The sequence below is a fragment of the Heptranchias perlo genome, chromosome 1 (assembly GCF_035084215.1).
Source record: "Heptranchias perlo isolate sHepPer1 chromosome 1, sHepPer1.hap1, whole genome shotgun sequence".
Lineage (NCBI taxonomy): Eukaryota > Metazoa > Chordata > Chondrichthyes > Hexanchiformes > Hexanchidae > Heptranchias > Heptranchias perlo.
In genome coordinates, this window is record NC_090325.1 from 163,024,875 (window position 1) to 163,046,452 (window position 21,578).

At 44.5% G+C, this 21,578-nt stretch overlaps 1 protein-coding gene across 6 annotated transcripts in view; it reads right to left on the minus strand.

Moving 5' to 3' along the window:
- Positions 1 to 1,516: 1,516 nt before the first annotated feature.
- Positions 1,517 to 21,578, minus strand: part of LOC137327420 (short transient receptor potential channel 3) — a 130,892-nt gene continuing 110,830 nt past the window's right edge. For all 6 annotated transcript variants that reach the window (XM_067993229.1, XM_067993222.1, XM_067993212.1 and 3 more), the window contains 2 exons: positions 15,890 to 15,965; positions 1,517 to 9,704 (listed from right to left, as the gene is read on the minus strand). In XM_067993229.1, coding sequence (XP_067849330.1) covers positions 9,559 to 9,704; positions 15,890 to 15,965 — 222 coding nt within the window. In that variant the 3' untranslated portion in view covers positions 1,517 to 9,558. The remainder of the gene's footprint in view (positions 9,705 to 15,889; positions 15,966 to 21,578) is intronic.

Consider the following 21,578-nt stretch of genomic DNA (forward strand, 5'->3'; position numbering starts at 1 on the left):
CACCCGCTGCACCTGCATGCTAACTTTTTGATTTTCTTGCACTAGGACCCCCAGATCCCTTTGTACTGCAGTACTTTCCAGTTTCTCGCCATCAAGAAAATAACTTGCTCTCTGATCTTTCCTGCCAAAGTGCATAACCTCACATTTTCCAATATTGCATTGCATCTGCCAAATCTCCGCCCACTCACCCAGCCTGTCTACATCCCCCCGTAGGTTTTTTATGTCCTCCTCACTCTCCACTTTCCCTCCCATCTTTGTATCATCTGCAAACTTTGACATGTTACACCTGGTCCCCTCCTCCAAATCGTTAATATAGATTGTAAAGAGTTGGGGACCCAGCACCGACCCCTGCGGAACACCACTGGCTACTGGTTGCCAGTCCGAGAATGAACCATTTATCCCAACTCTCTGCCTCCTGTTAGATAACCAATCCTCCATCCATGCCAGAACATTACCCCCAATCCAGTGATTCTCTATCCTGAGCAACAATCTCCTATGTGGCACCTTGTCGAATGCCTTCTGGAAGTCTAAATACACTACGTCCACCAGTTCCCCTTTATCCACCCTGTACGTTATGTCCTCAAAGAACTCAAGCAAATTTGTCAGACACGACCCCCCCCCCCCCCCCAACAAAGCCATGCTGACTCTGTCCTATCAAATTATGTTTATCCAAATGTTCCGCTACTGTCTCCTTTATAATAGACTCCAAAATTTCAAATTTCACACACCACAGATGTTAGGCCAACTGGTCTATAATTTCCAGCCTTCTGCCTACTACCCTTTTTAAATAAGGGTGTTACATTAGCAGTTTTCCAATCTGCCGGGACCTTTGCCAAGTCCAGAGAATTCCGGAAAATCATTACCAACCAATTAATTGGCTGTGAAGTACTTTGGGACATGAAAGGCGATATATAATGCAAGTTCTTTCTTTTTCTTTAAGTGTGAGACTACTGCTCAACACTCATCTGCTACTGTTGTCTTTCTAACCCCCTTTGCTACCTTATCCATTACCTGACATATGGCTCTCCTGCTTGTTTAGAGTTGGGAATGCCACTCACCGTATTGAGGAACTTCCCTGAAAACCTCCAAAAGGACCTTCAACTAGATCAGGTTGGGTAGGAACGGTACAACATTCGTCAAAAGAGTAGTATTGGTGGTTTGTATAGGTTAGGGTACCGTGTGTTATCAAGAATCAACTGGTGACTATACATTGGACCATCAACTTCAAGGATCTAAGTCCCACAGAATGCCTTGCATATCCTGTTTTGAAATTATGGCACCCACAACAAAGATACACAAGGTGTGCCAGCTTGTGCAACGGTATTGCTACTGAAATAATCATTGTGTTGGTGAAACTTCCAAATGTGTCTTGGATTTTGAATTTGAAACTTCCAAATGTGTCTTGAATTTTGAATTTGAAAATCATCTGCAACAAGGACATAGTTCAGTGACAAAGCAGAAGTCAACATCTGACTCAATCTATTCAATGAAGTGGGACAAGAGCTCCAAAAATAAGTTATAGGATCAAAATTATTTTATTGAATTGTTTTCATCCATGACAGATAGCTATTGATTGCGAGATAGGTTTGGACGAAGAAGACCCTTCAGTTCATTTGATTTAATCCTTCCAGAACACCAACTGTGATATCTTCCCATTACAGTATCTAACTGTTTCGTAACGAGTCTTGGCTTCAAGCAATTTTCCTGACAATCTGTTCTAGCTGTTGATCAACCTCTGTAAAGGAATACTTCCTGATTTCCGTTATAAACTTCCTCCTCACAACCCTGAATGTGTACCCTCGTGTCTTGCTTTCTGTATCTGAAAGTATTGTTCTGGGTTGACTTTCTTTATCATCTTAAGTATCCCACTGAGACATCTCTTTTTAAGGTGGAAGAGCTATAGTTTATCTAGTTATTCCTCATATTATCTCTCATTGCTCTTCTCTGCACTGCCTTTGAATGCCTTGCTATGCACAAGAACTGTATTATAGCTTGGATTTCAAAAAATGAACAGAAATTTTTTTCAAACCAACTTTTATAATAGCATAGTATTAATGTAAAAATATGTTTTAAAAGTTTGTCTTATTTAACTGTTAAACATAGACAAATGCTATTTATAAAATGACACAATTCAACAGATAAAAGCCTGTCAGCAGTTGACAAAGCAAGAAGTAAGCTGCTACAATGCCTTATTTGTTCTTCAGATATCCACAGCACTCACTGAATAAACAAACCAAAATATGAAATTTGAGGATTGACTGTAACAGTATTCAGGGAACTATGTGGTACAGGGGGTCACGTTGCGTCTGTTCACTTTTTGGATTTGGGCTTCAATCCAGGCCAGATGAGTCCCTTCATCTCATCAGTCTGGCTGGATTTTAGCCCATCTCTGCTAAATGTAAGGGTTCTCAGTGAAATTAGCCTTGGCAATCGCAGTACAGTTCCAAAGCACAAAAATTCTTATAGGTCTGCACCAATTTACATGAATTGACACTCTCCAAGAAATTAAAAGGACAGTTGATGTTGCAAATATTATTTACACTGGTACAGTAGAAGATGCTTTTCTGCAGTGTAACAGGGTGACTGAGGGCCAGTAGGCAGCCGTAGGCTGATGAGGGCCCTGAGCCCCAAATAAAGGAATTAGGAAACCTTGCCTTTAAGAAGCAATTGAGGCTGGAGTAGGTGGAGACCTTCTCCAGTCAGGTGAGAGTAAAAGGGCGAGGTGGCAATAAGTAAGAACCCCTGAACAGAGCCCCTGAACAGGCAGCTGGGGCTGGCCTGGGCTCTGAGACCTGAAAGAAGTTGATGAGTTGAGGGCAGCTGCAGACATCTGAAAGATCCTGGGACTGGGAAAGTGTACTAGGCATTGCCAAAGATACTGTGAACTGGAAAAGTGTACTAGGCATTGCCAAAGATACTGTAGTGCGACTTTGTGTATAGTGAATTAAAAGAGAAGTGTTTTGAAGTACTACCGTTTGTCTTACAAAGAAGGTTACGAGATGGTAGGACCCTGTGACAGAGGATAGGATCAAGGCACATTGTTGGATTTGGCATCTAAACTGTGCTGCCCCAGACCGAGGAGTGCTTCTTGCTGAGACTGGAAAATCTAATATCAAGGACTTGGTTGGTGGTGTATTACCCTTTCACCTATGATACAAATTTCGCCCAGACTGATGGAATGAAAGTTCCTTCTGCTGATTGTAAGGATCCTATTTGAAATGGGTTCGGACAGTCTCTTAATTTCTAGTGGTTCGTTCCACAGCACAAGTGTCTGTAATGCAGCAAAAATTGTCATTAAGTTTGCAATCATGCCTCTTGGCCAAAGATTGTGGGTTCAAGCCGCACTCCAGATGTTGACACACAAGGGAGCTCTACACTGTTGGAGGTGCTGTATTTCATATGAAATGTTAATCTGAGGCCTTGCCTGCCCTGTTAGATGGATGTAATAGATCCCATGGCACTATTTGAAGAAGAGCAGGGGAGTTCTGGTGTTTTAGCCAATATTTATCCCTCAACCACATCAATATAACAGATTATCTAGTCATTTCTGTGTGCAAATTGGGTGCCATGTTTCCCCACATTACAGTAGTGACCGCACTTTAAAAGTACTTCATTGGCTGTTAAGTATTTTGGGATGTCCTATGGTCACAATGGAATGCAAGTTCTTTCTTTCAATCAATCAGAGACACCATGAGGGTGACTAGTGTGAGAAATGGAAATATTTTCTGGTGACTTGGAGGGTAATTTTCTGAGGTTAAGGTTAAAGGCATATTGAGGGTGGAGTAAAAGGATATTCACTGTGGCCTCTCTAGCTGTACCTGACCTGGGAGTATTTGCTATGGAGACAAGGGGCCCAAAGTAGAAAATTCTTCCATTCTCACCATTATAAGTATAAAAATTCACCAATGGTTAAAAAACTCTAAATTACCCCAATTTAATACTTGATGCTATATGTGAAAAGGGCAAGGACCCCAATTCCTGTGCATTATACAAATCAGTATCCCTCTTCAACTGCAGTTATGGAGTATTGGCCAAGATCCTGGCCTGAAGATTGGACTCAGTCTCCACCGGATTAGTTCACCCAGACCCAACTGGATTCATACGAGGATGCCTCCTAGCCACTGGCACCAGAGAATTGTTTAATGTTGTGCACCATTGCAACAGCACAAATACATCCACCCTGGACACAGAAAAAGCCTTTAACCAGGTAAATTAGAGCTTCCTCCTCCCCGTGTTTGACTAGATGGCATTTGGAAATACGTTCAGTAGACGGACCAAAATCGTCTACTCCTACCCTCAACCTTTTTCAAAACTAATGGCTACACCTCACACATTTCCCCCTCCACTGAAGGACCAGATAGGACCCCCTGTTCCCCTTCTCTTTGCCTTTACCGTAGAACCCCTATATATGACTGTAAGAATGAGTCCATCATCCATGGAGCCCAAAGCTGGTGGAGTGAATAACAAAATATCCCTCCATGTGAATGAGATCCTGCTGTCTAACCCTGTCACTTCCCTCCCCAGCATCTTTCAGACCATCAAATTAAAAAACAGCTGTCAGGCTACAAGCTCAACTACTCAAAAACAGAGGGAATGACCCTTGATCAGAAAATCTCAAACAAGTACATTAGTACTATGTACTTAGACACATGAGCTACACCCAAATTCCCAGCCCCCTCCCAGTCCTCAATAGGAAAAAAAAACCCTCTTTCCAGTATGCTCGCCAACCTGAACAGTTGAAACAGCCTGCCCATCTTGCTGCAATGGAAAGTAAGTAGGTAATTGAACCACTGGAAAGATGAATGTGCTCCCCAGCCTCCTCTACATGTTCCAGATGCTGCCCATCCACACCCCAGTAGAACAGTTCCAGGACTTCGACAGGCACTTTATCAGGTTCCTCTGGGCAAGAAGGCAGCCAAGGATATGCCTGAGACCAAGCTTCAACTAACCAAAAAAAGACAGGCAGAGTCTCCCAAACTTTAAGCGCTAAAGTTTGGGAGATGCAGCCCATCCAAGGCAATATTACCTGGAACAAAACCTCCCCCTCTGGCTATCTCATCACTTCATCTAGGACCCTATCATACTCTGTAAAATCCTATACAAATCAAACCCATTAGAGCACTCCCTCTGCAATACAGAGCCACTCCAAAGGTACATCACAGTCCTCCACTCAGTACTGTCCAGCTCTGCAGCAGATGGCTCCTGGGAACATGACATTGACCACCCACTCTTGGCAGAAACTGGAAACAGGCACTGACACTGGTCCTCATAACATCTACCTATAACAACTCACAATCCTCCACTGCACATACCTCACCCTGCACAAACTTAGAACATTCCACCTGACCCAGGGTACATTCCTGCATGCATTCTGGTGCTGTTCCACTCTCCAACACTTCTGGACAGAGACATTGGAGTCCACTGAAGCTATGACTGATGTACTCGGCCTTCCAGACACAAGCACTATTGTTTTTTAATGCAATCCAACACCTCCCTGCAACAAACATGTTGGCCCTAAATTTTCTTGATGTGATTTACACTACTCTTGTACCTGCAGACCTCCAAGTCTTTCTGGGGGACATTGAAAGGAGGACAAATGGACTCCTGGCTGTGGGAGCCACTAAGTCACCGAGAATGATCACTCATGCCATCTGGAGGGAGGTGGCACTGGTACTGACTACCAACTCCGTCATTCCCTGGAACAGTGCTGCAAGAGCTTCCACATCCTCAGCAGAGCATGCAAGGTAACACACAGCACACCTCTCACTTAAGGAGCGAGCCCTTGGCTTAGTGGTAGCATTTCTGCCTCTGAGTCAGAAGGTAACGGTTTCAAACCCCTCTCCAGATAGTCCTGGCAAATGAATTCTGGGTTGATTTCCAGCGGGATACTGAAGTCTGGTGGGAGTGGTTGGCTCCCACCCTCATCACATGGGTAGTGGGAGCCCATAAAACCTGCTGTATAGGATTAACCTCCCGATTGGCTGGTATAAAGATGGTTATGACCATGAAAGGAGCTGACTATTAAATCAGCCTGAATCCTTCCACCACTTCAAACTATTCTCCAAGGGAAGAGGGTGAAGATATGACAACAACAACAACCACCTCTTCCATGCCCATTCTGGTCATCGAAACTTGCTTCATCCTCATATAGCAACATTCACAGAATTAACTCTTCACTTTGCACACTGGTAAGGGTGCCTCTATCTACCTATACTGCACTATGGCTACACAGCAACTGCTTTGCACTACCCTAAAGCACCTTCGTCCACTTTAACACCTTCAGGCCCCCACTTCTATTACATCATCTCTACAATGACACTCGCCACACAGTCCTTAACTGCCAACCTTACCCTCATTTACTTATCTTTTTGCAGGAGAAGTTATTGCACAATGCCCGGCAAAAGCAGACCATCAGAGGTGGCATCCCCATCTTCAATTTCCTAACCTCTACAAGTACAACACCAGGCAACTTGTGGGCATGCCTGCTGCTATTGCCTTAGGAGATGGTGAGGTCGATGATATCTTGCCAGCACCAGGTTACTGATTGAGCACTTGCACTGTCACCCTGACATCCCTGTGAAGCACCACTCAGACACCACCCTCCACCTTTTTCTCTGTCTCCTTATTCCCAAGGGGGGTGATGCTCACCCATTCTTGCCTTCCACCCTCCCTTCCTACAGATCCAACACAGCAACAGGTGGCACAGGAGGAGGAAGATGATGGTGAAGAGGGTGATGAAAACAAAGCCACCCAGAATTCACAGCTGAATGCCATTGGACAGCAGCATATGCCAGGCCTCCAGTTGTCCCCCTCATAGCATCATGCCAGTGGAAGGTGGGAGGCGAGACCAAGCTGCCCAGGAGAATCCTCCAGAGATGCAGCCAGCAGAGGCTCCATGCCACAAGGCAGCTGGCATGGGACAAGGGCCACCTCAGTCCCATGACCCTTCTGTGCAGCATTAGAAGCCAATCACCTGCGATCCTGACCATCAGGTGACACCTCGAAGGGACGCAAGACTAGGTGCCTATAGGAAATGCCATATCTGCTCCCGAGTATCCCTGACATTGGATGAGGGGTCCAAAAATCTTCTGGCATTCCAACCTCCTGAGAAGCAAGTGCAGTTGTCTGTAGGCAGTATGCAAAAAGAAACTTTAAAAAATGTTTTCTACCTTCAGAAATCTTCAATTACAGATCTCCAGCATCATCTACTGCAAGAACTTCTCACTTCCACCTTTACAGCTGATCCTGACAGCTTCTGTGCCTCATGTCAACAGGCGTACTAACGAGGCAAGTCCAGGAAACCCCTGTACTCATGCAACTGACTCTCAGGCAGCTGCATGTAAAAGAGGCCAGTGGTGACTAGCAGGGGAATCTTAGAATGGCATCGTGAGGAAACTCTGGGGGGGCCTCTTAAAGGTGCATTAGCACCAGAAAGGGCTTCCCAGCAAATTTCCTTGCTAGAAAAATTTCCAGCCACCGGTCAGAGTGAGAAATGCACATGGGGCTGTTGGAACAGAAATCAGAAGAGGGGGGACACCTTCTTGCTGGCTAGCCCCCATCCACTCTAACCACCTAACAACAAGACCAACCCCAAGGATACCTGCTGAGGAGAGAGTCCCAGCAAGCTGCACAATGCTGACAAGTACTTGCTGCTACCATAGTGCAATAGCTCCAGGATTGTGAGGAAGCTCTGGGGGACCCTCTTAAAAGCACAAGAGAACCACCCTTCCCCATTCCTCCTCCCCCTCACATCCCTAGATCTCGGTGACCAGGGATGACCCAGCTTTGCCACCAAGCATCCTTCACCCTCGTACCAAACTCTATTACTATGTATAATATTCACTGCACTGACCCGCAAATACTGTGAAATGTGCACTATAAGTATATACTTTGTATGAAATCATGCCATGGAAGCTTGTAACCTTCTTGTTTAAAATTATTTTTAAAATAATGTGGATGATTCAATGTCTCTTTTTGCAGATTTAAGCTTTGAACAGTAGGTTAATAGGGTACTGATCCATTTTTCATACAACACATTTCCAGCAACCGGCAAAACCATCACTGTGTATGAGGCCTGAAGGGGGAAGGCTTGCTGGGAGCCAATGAACAAAATTGGTTGACCCTTTATAAATCACTGGATAGGCCTCAATTGGAGTATTGTGTCCAATTCTGGGCACCACACTTTAGGAAGGATGTTGAGACCTTGGCGAGGTTACAGAAGAGATTGATCAGAATGGTACCAGGGATGACGAACTTCAGTTATGTGGAGAGACTAGAGAAGCTGGGATTGTTCTTCTCAGAGCAAAGAAGGTTAAGGGGATATTTAATAGAAGTGTTAGAAATTATGAAGGCTTTTGATAGAGTAAATAAACTGTTCCCACTGGCAGGAGGGTCAGTAACCAGAGGGCACAGATTTAAGGTAATTGATAAAAGAACCGGGGGTGGGGGGGGGGGAGGAGAATTTTTTTTACGCAGCAAGTTTAACGATCTGGAATGCACTGAAAGAACTTTTTCACCCAGAGGGTGGTTGGAGTCTGGAACTCACTGCCTGAAAGGGTTGTGGAGGCAGGAACCCTCACAACATTCAAGAAACATTTGGATGAGCACTTGAAATGCCATAGCATACAAGGCTACGGACCAAATGCTGGAATATGGGATTAGAGTAGACAGGGCTGATGGCCGGCGCGGACACGATGGGTCGAAGGGCCTCTCTCCGTGCTGTATAACTCTATGACTCTATGCCTGAAAGGATGGTGGAAGCAGATTCAATAGTATCTTTCAAAAGGGAATTGGATGTATATTTCAAAAGAAAAAATTGCTGGACTGTGGGGAACGAGCAGGGGAATGGGACTAATTTGATAGCTCTTTCAAAGAGCGGGGACAGGCACAATGGGCCAAATGACCTCCTACTGTGCTTTATGATTATACCCCTCAGAAGTTGCACATGACTTGTGTATTAGATGAAATAGTCCTGAATTACTATTGATAATAACTATCAGTGAATGGTATATAAATTTAGCCTGCCTGTAATACCTAACTGTAGACCCTGACAAGTTCTGGTGTTAAATACCTATCTAATGGTATCACAGACTAATGATTGACACATGTTTGTTATAGAACATCATAAGAGAGTGAGCTAAGTAATCTGTAAACGTGCACATAGCTAAATCAAGTATGCAATTTTGGTACAAATAAGGTAACTAACGACCTCTGATATGATCACAAAATAGTCAACATGACCTTCAAAGAGCTATAAGTGGGAACACTGTTTTGTATTTTAGTTCTTCAGTAATGAATAGCAACTTTATATAAAATGCTACAAAGTGAATTTTAGGCAATCCAAAATTCTGTAAGTTGTAAAGACAAGGTATTTCTCACTGCACTGTACATGAATTGCAAGTTTATTAGTAGTAGAGTAATTACCTATTACGTACTAGAGATCTAAATACTCAATATGCTGACTCTCAAATTTTCATTTATAAACATTATTGCCTTAAATTGTGCTGTTTCTTGTTTCCATACATTGATAAATGGAATGTCCATTTTCAGGTTAAGTCACTAGTGTTTTTGTTTTGTCAGACAGGTATTAAGTTTTTCACCAAGTTTTTGAATGAGGAAAGCCAGCTCCTCGGTTGCTTGAGACTTGTCTTCTAGAAGTTCATATCGAAGACTTGAGATATCCTGTTTAATTTCTTTTAGTTCACCTGGGAAATAACATTGCAATATCAGTGAGGATACTAAGACAAAAGACATAACTTTATAAACATATTCTAGAATTTAAAGTACTGAGATATGTAAAATATCATTAGAAAAGAACATGGTGCAACAAAATAGGAAGTATTAACTGTACGTAGAATCTTTCAAAATTTATATTGTTAGAAGCAAATTGTAACACAGTTCACCCTGTTGCAGTTGCTAGTGATGGATTCTTCATCTTCTACCTACTCCCATTTATTCCTTATTATTCCCCCCATCACATCTACACTTCCTTCATTAGAACTCACAAGCTTTCGGAGATTTTCTCCTTCCTCAGGCAAATGTTTGCCTGAGGAACATTTGCCTGAGGAAGGAGAAAATCTCCGAAAGCTTGTGAATTTAAAATAAAATTGCTGGACTATAACTTGGTGTTGTAAAATTGTTTACAATTGTCAACCCCAGTCCATCACCGGCATCTCCACATCATTAGAACTAGGAGTAAAAGAATAACTTTGTCAATGTATCGGAACACATCTTTAATTTACTAACCTGTGAAATCATCTTGCAAGGCCACTTACTACATAATACAGACCAATGGGCAACTATAGATGTAAATGTGCATCAAAAATACAGTTGTGCATTGGAGTTTAATCACATGACTGCAACCTGTTACGAAATATAAGAGATAAAAAACAGACTTGGAAAGGGGAGTCAAAAATCAGGAATTAGGATATTTGATCATGACATTTATGCTGTTTGACTCTCCTGTCCCAAGTCTGTTTTTTTTCTCTCAAACTAAAGTGTTGACCTTGGCCCAGTGATAGCACTCTTGTCTCTGAGTCAGAAGGTGGTGGGTTCAAGCCCCACTCCAGAGACTTGAGCATATGAGCTAGCCTTCAGTGCTGCACTGTTGGTGGTGCTGCCTTTTGAATGAGACCTTAAACCAAGGTCCTGTCTGCCCTCTACATGGCACTATATAAAGAAGAGGAGGAGAGTTTATCCCTCAACCAACACCACCAAAAACAGTTTAATTAAACACTTGTCTTATTGCTGTTTGTATATAAATTGGCTGCTATGTTTCCCTACATTACAACAGTAATTATATTTCAAAATTAATTCATTTGACTGTGAAGTGCTTTGGGACAACCTGAGGTTGTGAAAGACAGGTTCATTCTTTCTTTATTTGGTAACTGTTTAACAAAAAAGGGAGAGGTTTTTCTGATCCACAGGCAGCAGTTTTCCCAGTTGGAGAGAAACAAAGAAGGACTAGCACTGTTTTTATATTGGCACTTGTTAGCTCAGATTCTGGGTGACCTGTGTCCATGTGCCAGCTCCTTGAGTTTACACTATGGCTCCTTTTATCCCAGTGGCAGAATCACAAAGCGACAAAAAACTGAGTTTACGATTCTATCGCCTGGATAAGAGAGCCAGATTTAGTGGTGTAAACTTGGAGTGGGCTCACGAACACCAGTCTTCCAGAATCTGAACTAAACAGTGTAAAAGTGGCTTAAAACACTAATCCTATCTACAGCAACAACATGGGACGTAATTGTCTTTTAACATCTTTCGGTTCTTTATATGGAATTAAAAGTTACTATTCCAACATATAAACACAGCTAGAATGCTCCAGTAAAGGTTGCTTTAGTAAAGAATGTTCCAGTAAATGACCTTATAATGTCATTTATCCACATTAACTTTGCCTTAAGTGTCAGCAATGTTACCGTACTGGTATCAAACAGGTTATATTTTCTAGTCACAAATGTGCTCCAGTTTCAACCAAAACTTAGAGCACCACTGGGGATAATTTTTTTTCAATTCGTTCATGGGATGTGGGCATCGCTGGTGAGGCTGGCATTTATTGCCCATCCCTAATTGCCCTTGAGAAGGTGGTGGTGAGCCGCCTTCTTGAACCGCTGCAGTCCATGTGGTGACGGTTCTCCCACAGTGCTGTTAGGAAGGGCTTTCCAGGATTTTGACCCAGCGACGATGAAGGAACGGCGATATATTTCCAAGTCAGGATGGTGTTGTTCCCATGTGCCTGCTGCTCTTGTCCTTCTAGGAAGATGGTAGAGGTCGCGGGTTTGGGAGGTGCTGTCGAAGAAGCCTTGGTGAGTTGCTGCAGTGCATCCTGTGGATGGTACACACTGCAGCCACTGTGCACTGGTGGTGAAGGGAGTGAATGTTTAGGGTGGTGGATGGGGTGCCAATCAAGCGGGCTGCTTTATCTTGGTTGGTGTCAAGCTTCTTGAGTGTTGTTGGAGCTGCACTCATCCAAGCAAGTGGAGAGTATTCCATCACATTCCTGACTTGTGCCTTGTAGATGGTGGAAAGGCTTTGGGGAGTCAACTGGTATTTTAATTCTAGAATTTTATTTAATTAATTGAATTTAAATTCGCCAGCTGCTGTGGCAGGATTTGAACTCATGACTCCGGATTTTTAGTCCAGGCCTCTGAATTACTAGCCCAGTAACATAACCACTATGCTACCGTACACAGCATTGTGCATCGTATGTACATGTGTGGCGATGCTGAGTTTTGGAGGAAATTATATGAGGAAATTATATTACCAAGAGTATGTGGGTTACTTTATCCACCTACATACACATTAGTTCAACTTAACAGCATGGGTCTACTGACCTGATGGGTTCAGAGTCATGCTAATAAACAAATAAGACAATTTCAATACATGTTGTGACATCACAACATTATGGCATGAGCTGTAATGACTCCATCTATTTGTCTGAAATCTATTGTGTGGGTTTTGTTGAAGGCAAAATTCTTGAATCGGGCGAGATTTAGCAGTGCTACACTATGATTGCACTGATGTGGATGTAAATCTGGTTTGAAAGTAACCCAAGCATTAATTAAGAGTACTTGGCTGGGAATTTCCTCAGAGCTGTTCCTGCTCCGCCACCATAACTTTGTCAGAAGTGCAACGGAAACCTCGTTTACTGGGATATTTGAATACTCAGGGCAGATATCCAGAACTGCAGTGGTGCAATAGAAGCTCCTACACCAATGAGGAGGCAGAAGTTAGAATGACAACCTACACAAGGTGCCTGAAATACAGGAGAGCAAAAAATTTATCTTAAAATCTTTTTTGCCGGGCCTTCTCTTTGATTGTAGTCGATCCCTCTGAGATCAATTACTGTTCTCTTTTAAGCTGCCAGGTTCTTTCCTAGGCCCAAAATAGGACCCACGCCTGCTCTCAGCAGACACACGTTACATTGCATCTATTGAAGACAAGTTGGGCAGAATGCCCAGGGTAGCCAGGAAATGCACCTCAGATACTTCCCTTGACTTAACGGGGACAGGCCTAAGAAAAGCCCTACCCCTTGGAGCAATGGGCCGCAAATCCAGCAGATCTGGGTTCTATTCCGAATTGTGGTCCCCCCACCAGGATCATGCCACAGTTCCAGCGTCCCCCCCGCCCCCCGACACAACTGGAATTTTTAGCCTTATATGTAGATCATGAGAGCAGTCTCTGAGATGGTTCAGTTGTTAAAGTAGTGAGTAGCTGAGTTGTCTGAAGGTCCCAGGTCTGTACTGAATCAGCTGATCTCATACAGGCAGCAGTAGTGGTGCTGCAACTGTTCAGTTGTCATGCAATGAGCAGAAAATTGGCCAGGGTTCTTATTCCTGATCACGATTCAGTCACCCTTGCATAAAGTGCACGTGTGTTTGTTGAGTGAGGACATGGTCAGGATCAACTGTGTTAAGAACCTAAAAAAAGCTAGGACAAAAAGGGGCATTCAGCCCATTGTAACCTATCCCTCAGTCAATGCTTATCCCTGAAAGTTCACTCTTCCAGTTTATCACATCATCAGAACCCCTTAAGTGTATTCCTTAAGTGTACTGTAACCTCTTTCAACAATTTTCTCCCTTAACTTCTTCCTCTTATGAAAGTAACAACACATGCTAAGATATAGTTCCATGGGTGGCTAATGGAATGCTGGCCTTTATATCTAGAGGACTGGAGTACAAGAGGGCAGAAGTTATGCTGTAGCTACACAAAACCCTGGTTAGACCGCACCTGGAGTACTGTGAGCAGTTCTGGGCACTGCACCTTCGGAAGGACATATTGGCCTTGGAGGGAGTGCAGCGTAGGTTTACTAGAATGATACCCGGACTTCAAGGGTTAAGTTACGAGGCGAGATTACACAAATTGGGGTTGTATTCTCTAGAGTTTAGAAGGTTAAGGGGTGATCTGATCGAAGTTTCTAAGATATTAAGGGGAACGGATAGGGTGGATAGAGAGAAACTATTTCCGCTGGTTGGGGATTCTAGGAGTAGGGGGCACAGTCTAAAAATTAGAGCCAGACCTTTCAGGAGCGAGATTATAAAACATTTCTACACACAAAGGGTGATAGAAGTTTGGAACTCTCTTCCGCAAACGGCAATTGATACTAGCTCAATTGCTAAATTTAAATGTGAGATAGATAAGCTTTTTGGCAACCAAAGGTATTAAGGGATAAGGGCCAAAGGCAGGTATCTGGAGCTAGATCACAGATCAGCCATGAACTTATCAAATGGCGGAGCAGGCACGAGGGGCTGAATGGCCTACTCCTGTTCCTATGTTCCTATGGGTGCTCTTAGTCTTCATCACCCAAGTAACAATTGTCACGCCATTAAAAGGGTACTTACGCTGTTAAGTATGAGCCCTAACTTTCTGTGGTGAATTTAATGGGCAATTAATGTGCCAATCTAGCAAGTTCTTAAAAATAATGGGGAGGTTGAGAGCGAGATGCTGTTTGTGCGAAGCAAACGGCAGAGCACCATAAATCAACCAGCAAGTTATGAAGATTTGCAACTCACACATATCTCTTCTTCCCCTGAAATTGCTGGCTGATTTGCACATTAATAATGGCATGTGTCGTGAACTTGCCGCTATTTTTCCAGGAAGATTTGACCCAGTGCATTTACTAATCCTTGGCTTTTAAAGAATATATAATGCAACATCAGTCCCATTTTTATGCTCTGAGGATGATTGAGCATGCTGAGGATGCCAGAACACAGTTCTTGAATAGTCTCTTTGGCCCCGATATTAGTGGGGAGGTAGGATGGCAGCAGGGGGTCCATTGGGCACGTGGCAATCCCGCATGAACCAAACTTACTGTTTCCGATGCGATCGCACATTGATAGTGATTAACGTCCTCTCTGGGTTTCGCGCCGGCGGCTAACATGAATGACAAGCTGGCTGCCATCAGGAGCTGCAACGCGAGGGTGGGGGGGGCGGTGGGAAAGAGAGAGAGCCAGACGTCATCCAGTGCTGGAACGGAAAGTCGGGTGGGGGAGAATGGAAGATCCGGTGCTGGACTGGAAGACCGGTGGGGGGGGGGGGAGAGGGGAAGATCGGGGGGGGAGAGGGGAAGATCGGAGGGGGGAGAGGGGAAGATCGGGGGGGGGGGGGGGAGGGGAAGATCGGAGGGGGGAGAGGGGAAGATCGGGGTGGGGGGAGAGTGGAAGATCGGGAGGGTGAAGAGGGGGATATCGAAGGAAGATTGGGAGGGTGAGATCGGGGGGACATCAGGAAGGTGAAGAGGGGGACATCGGGAGGGTGAAGAGGGGAATATCGGAGCGGGAGACATCGGACATCAGAGCAGGTTTCAAAGGTAGGTGCATTTCGTGTTTTCACTTCATTGCATGGTTTTTTATTTAATTTATTTACTTTCTTTTTTGCTGATCCAGCCCTTCATGCCTGGTGAAACCAGGCGTGAATCAGAAGCGGTGGGCAAGCTGCCCAGGTAAGTTAAAAATCTTTCTAATCCCTTCATCTGTCACAGGTAAAGTGCCTTAAGTACCTCAGTGAGGTACATTTGGATCTTTAACTGTCATCCCGCTGGCGTTAGTTGCCGGCGGGGCTTCCATTTTCGGGTCGCCCGCCGCACACAGGTGAGTCCCTGGGAAACTCGGAAGCCGGCGGGTTGGAGCTGGCTTCTGAACCCGAACGGGATTTGCCCAATTTTCGGAGTCCCCCTGCACCCAACGCACCCGCATTTGCCTCCTAAAATCACCCCCTTTGTGTGAGCTATGGGACAGAAAGAGAGAGGAATTTTACAGAATTACTTGTATTCCAAAAATATTTTTTAGACTATGATGGACTTTACTGGGAAGTGATATAGTCCTTTTTACAAGGAAATAGTTTCTGAGATATATATTATTCAATAATGTACTTGAATGCTGTTGATCCTTACCTTCATTAACTTCATCATTTTCTTTATCAACTTGCGCTTTCAAGACATACCGTTTAATCAGTCGTTTCATTATTTGCTGTGGATGACAAGAAAAGAATTAAAACAAGAGTATCCTAAATACAGATGACCTTGCTTATAACAAGAATTGTTATGTGTGAATTCTGATTTACAATACAACATATTTAAAATTGTGATGTGTTGATGTTTTATATCAAATGTGGCATTTAGAGTGTGACAGACATTCACAAAACTCAAGTGTCAGATTGGCTCATATTTAAATGTCCTGAATCAAGTGTTAATAGAATTCTGTAAATGCTGCTCACACATAATGAACGTATTATCTGTTTACACCGAACTAATTAGCACCAAAGAACATATAAAAACATGTGAATTGTTTTGTTCATCATCAAAAATCATCTTGTTCATTTGAACATTTTACAATCTATTGCATCTCTGCAGCTGGCACAGGTTAATCTCACGTTTACACTTGGCCAATGCAGTATTGATGAGGTGTTAATGGGGCCACAATCGTAAACCATTTGATAATGTCACTCTTTTCTGAAAATCCTGCTCTATCCTTTGCATAACAGCCTGGCAAATTTCAACTATTATATTCTGCTGTATTGAATTCAAAAGGTGCAGTGACTAGCCCCAGGGAATGACTTCTTCCGCTTTCAAAGACATGCATACGCACTCGGGTCTGGATCATGTCGGGGCCTCACATGCACACTCGATGTTGGGCCGCGCTCACGCATTCATTAGCCATTGGCCAAGCGTGTGGAGCCTGGACCCTGCTGTGCTGACCCCTGGAGCCTGAAGTTGCTTGCCAGCGAGTGTGTAGAGCCTGGGGCTTGCTGTGTTGATCTCTGGGGCCTGAAGCTGCTTGGAGCATAAATCTGTGGTATCTTTGGCTGTGCTTTGCTTTGTAGTTGTCGATTACTGCTTTAGTCACAGTAATATTTTGTGAGCTCATATTAGTTGCATGTTAACTTCAATAATAATTTGTGGTAGCTACTAGTACAGTTGAGGAGTTGTTTGCTTGCAATTTGTAGTGCTACACATGAGCTAATTGTGGATTGATTGCTCTAATTACAGTAGTGATTCGTGGATTCCTAGTAGTTCCATGTTAACCTCAGTAGTACTTTGTGGTAGTATCACCAACGACTGCATTAATCATAATCATCAGACAGGCGCTTGCTATATGTGGCCTCACATTTTTCTTCGCTGCACTAGCCCTCATGAGCATAGTATATTATGCCAATTCATCTTGAGGAATCCTTCGTGTCTCCACTCAGTGAAAGTCCATGGGTACAGTTATCTTCATTGTGTGAAAGTCTGTGAGTATAGTGCGCTATATGCCGCATATTCAGTGCATTTGGTCTGCTCCATGTGAAACTGCTGGTGTATTTTGTTTGGAGTGTTTTGCTCCATGTAAAGCTGCAGCACATTTGGTAAAGCCTATGTGCTCCCCTTTGTCCATTGTACACCGAGCTTCCCACCGTGTGCTCCCCTTTGTCCATCGTACACCGAGCTTCCCACCACGTGCTCCCCTTTGTCCATTGTACACCGAGCTTCCCACCACGTGCTCCCCTTTGTCCATCGTACACCGAGCTTCCCACCACGTGCTCCCCTTTGTCCATTGTACACCGAGCTTCCCACCACGTGCTCCCCTTTGTCCATTGTACACCGAGCTTCCCACCATGTGCTCCCCTTTGTCCATTGTACACGGAGCTTCCCACCGTGTGCTCCCCTTTGTCCATCGTACACCGAGCTTCCCACCACGTGCTCCCCTTTGTCCATTGTACACCGAGCTTCCCACCACGTGCTCCCCTTTGTCCATCGTACACCGAGCTTCCCACCACGTGCTCCCCTTTGTCCATTGTACACCGAGCTTCCCACCACGTGCTCCCCTTTGTCCATTGTACACCGAGCTTCCCACCATGTGCTCCCCTTTGTCCATTGTACACCGAGCTTCCCACTGTGTGCTCCCCTTTGTCCATCGTACACCGAGCTTCCCACCACGTGCTCCCCTTTGTCCATTGTACACCGAGCTTCCCAACATGTGCTCCCCTTTGTCCATTGTACACCGAGCTTCCCACCATGTGCTCCCCTTTGTCCATCGTTCAACGAGCTTCCCAACATGTGCTCCCCTTTGTCCATCATGCAAATGGCATCCCTTTGCCATTTCTCTGCTGCTGCAGGATTTTAGTTGTCCTCCATGTGATTTTCCCGGTGTATCCATTTAATTTCTAGTGCAACTGTGAGATCTGTATTTTCTTGCTTCCAGATGTGAGGTTATTGGGCAATTTTCATCCTTTGTGCATTTATTTGGCGCGTCTGGACCAAGATTTACCATTTGGCAAGCAAAAGCCCTTGGAGTCTGTGATCTGTGCAAAAAACAGTATCTGCACTTGGTGTTTGCGTCTTTTCTCCATTTTCTTCAAGGACTGGAGACCTGCCAGTCTTAGTCTGAGTATTTATTTTGATAAATTTCGATTTATTTCGAAACACCCTGCCCCTGAGAGAAAACCTTTAGAATTCTGCTGTCAGGGCACTGCAAGTATTCTGAGCGTATAAACAGTGTTCGGTGATCAGTATCTCCACTTAAGTTTCCTTGCGTTTTTTTTCCTCCTCACTCATTTTAGGTCAGGAACACAATCAGAGACCGTCGATGCACCTTCATAGTTGCTGAGAAGGGAGACCGACTGGAAATGACCAATCAAAGTGAGAATTTTGTGAACTTTCCCTTTTGTGCTCAATAGGTTATGTTTCCTAGATGCTTTACGAGTGAGTTGCATTTTGTCCCATTGCTTCCTCAGGCTCTGATGTGAGGCATGGGGGTGGGTGTGTGTCTAGGAAGAGCGCCCCAGAGAGGCTTGGGCCAATACCGGCTCTCCAGCTTGATCATGGACTCCTAGGGAACTTAACAATGGGCTGGTGAAATCCGCTGGAATCCAGTGGGGCCAAAATAATCGAAGTGTGGGTAAAGTCGGACCCTTTCCAGACAGGGAAACCTCATGGCACCAATTCTCTCCATCTCAAAGGCCATCTAGCCTTATCTCAGTGACATTACTTTCCCTTGCTCTTATCTCACCCCAGCCCATCTGCCACTGAAAATCACATTGATGCCTTTGTTAGCTCCAGACTCGTTGGGGGTTAAATTGGGCTGCATAGTGCTAAATTTTCAGGTGCTACACGGCCTACTGAGCCCCCAAAATGGCCGGCAGGAAACGTGTGCATACTTTCACCTGGAATCACCACCCCGATTGCCAGCGCTCCATGTCCCCTGATCTCTCTCACTACCGATCGCGGAACCCTGGCCCCAAGCCCCCATGTTCCTCCTGACCGATCGTGACCCCTCCTCCTGATGGTCAGGCCCTCCGCTAATTGTGGAATATTGTAGCAAAGCCTCTCAAGCCTTTCCTTGCAGTCTTCTCTGTGGAAGCTGCCTGACTTAATCACTGTTTCTTGCTCACTCCCACACTCCTCATATTACAGAAGCTATCTAAGTCACTCTGACTCAAACTGTGAAAGCAAACCCTTTGCCAAAACATCCAGGTATGTGTTCTGTATGCCATTGAGTTGTTTTCCCATGTTGTCATTCCAACTTAAGAACATAAGAACATAAGAAATAGGAGCAGGAGTAGGCCAATCGGCCCCTCGAGCCTGCTCCGCCATTCAATAAGATCATGGCTGATCTGATCCTAACCTCAAATCTAAATTCATGTCCAATTTCCTGCCCGCTCCCCGTAACCCCTAATTCCCTTTACTTCTAGGAAACTGTCTATTTCTATTTTAAATTTATTTAATGATGTAGCTTCCACAGCTTCCTGGGGCAGCAAATTCCACAGACCTACCACCCTCTGAGTGAAGAAGTTTCTCCTCATCTCAGTTTTGAAAGAGCAGCCCCTTATTCTAAGATTATGCCCCCTAGTTCTAGTTTCACCCATCCTTGGGAACATCCTTACCGCATCCACCCGATCAAGCCCCTTCACAATCTTGTATGTTTCTATAAGATCGCCCTAAGTTCAGTGTCATTCACTGTAGTTGCCATTTGTTCCATGTGCTGATCTGTAGATCTGTAGTCCGTGATGGCAAGTGAAGTGTCCATGGATACCACCCAGCAATTCAAGGACATCTTATCAACAGTGGAGTTTGATAGTTATGAAGAGCTTGTTTTGAAATTGGAGGAGTTTCAACAGGTACCTGTGCTCATATGTGCATTTTGTGTCCGGTGTGTTCAGCTGCAGGTTCTGTGTTTTAATCTTTCATTTTTGACGAAAGACTCAGGTTTCAGTGACTATCAACTCTCTTCTCGCAGGCGACTGTCAGCCTCTTCATGAAGACATGCTCACACACAGTGGCAACTGAGAATAAGAAACAGAAGATACCAGTCCCCACCAGCTTCAAGTACGCATCTGTGAAACTGAGCTGTGCCCAGTATGGGCAGCCACGCATCCGGTCAACTGGAATTAGACCGAATCAGCAGTAAGTGTTCCAGCTGCTACACATCTGCTTGGTTACTGTGATGTTCATGTTGAAATGGTTGTGGACTGATGTCCAGCAAGAGGACTGCAAGCATGACCCCTGCTGAGAGGGGCATGTATTCATGCCACTCTTTCAATCTGGTGAAATATTGAAAACCAGCAATCCAAGAGCCAGTAACTTAACTCTGACTTATGTGCTCACTGCCCTGTGGCTTCCTACCTGTCAGAATGAATGGTTGGGGAAAAATTGCAAGCTGCGAGCACATTGCCGGTAAATTCCAGCCACCATCTCAGGTGGTACCAGTGGCATCTTTAGCTTCTCCGCCATGCAATGCTAGGCCTCATCCCTCGAATAGATGGATTGTGCCTCTGGCGTGGGATTGTTTGTTCAACAGCACTGTCACTGCAACTAAACCTGTTCACTTCTCTCCTTAACCCTCCCAAACCTTGCATATGATGCACACGAGTACTGCAACAAGTGACTTACGTTGAGCACTAATAGGCTGTGGACATGATGCTTGTGATCTACTGCAATTGTGAGCATGCATGAATCAATTGTGTGCAGCTGATAATTCTGACCCCAATTCCATTTTGTTTCAGGTACCTCCCAATGGGATGTGAGGCAAAGTTTACCTTGGAGCGTGTCTCAGAGGTCGGGCAGGTGCTTGTGGAATTGGACATTGATAATATCGGGTTCATTGCCTTTGCAACAAATGCAATGCAGTCGCAGTTTGAGACCTTTCCCGAGGTTTTGTTCATTGATGGCACCTACAAGATAAACAAGCACGGCTATCCCCTCTACCAAATCATGGTGCAGGACAATCTTGGCATGGTTATGGCTGTCTTTTACGCCTTTGTAAAGAATGAGATCCGAGGTGCTCAATACCATTGTTCAAGCATTCATAAGAGTGATGGGATCCAACATTGATCCTGTGCAGACAGTCATTGTGGATAAGGACATTAAAGAGATTAATGAGGTCAGGAAGAATTTGCCAGCAGTCACTGTTCTGCTTTGCCACTTCCATGTTATGATGAACCTAAAGCAAAAGATCAGTACCTACTTGCTTCACAACTCTGTGAAGGATGAGATGTTACAAATCTGCAAGGAAATGGTTCATGCAAGTTGCAAGGAGAGGCTGCAGAGTTGAGTGGAAAGGATTGGGCAGCTCCACAGACCACTGCAGGTGGGTCTGTGCTTATTA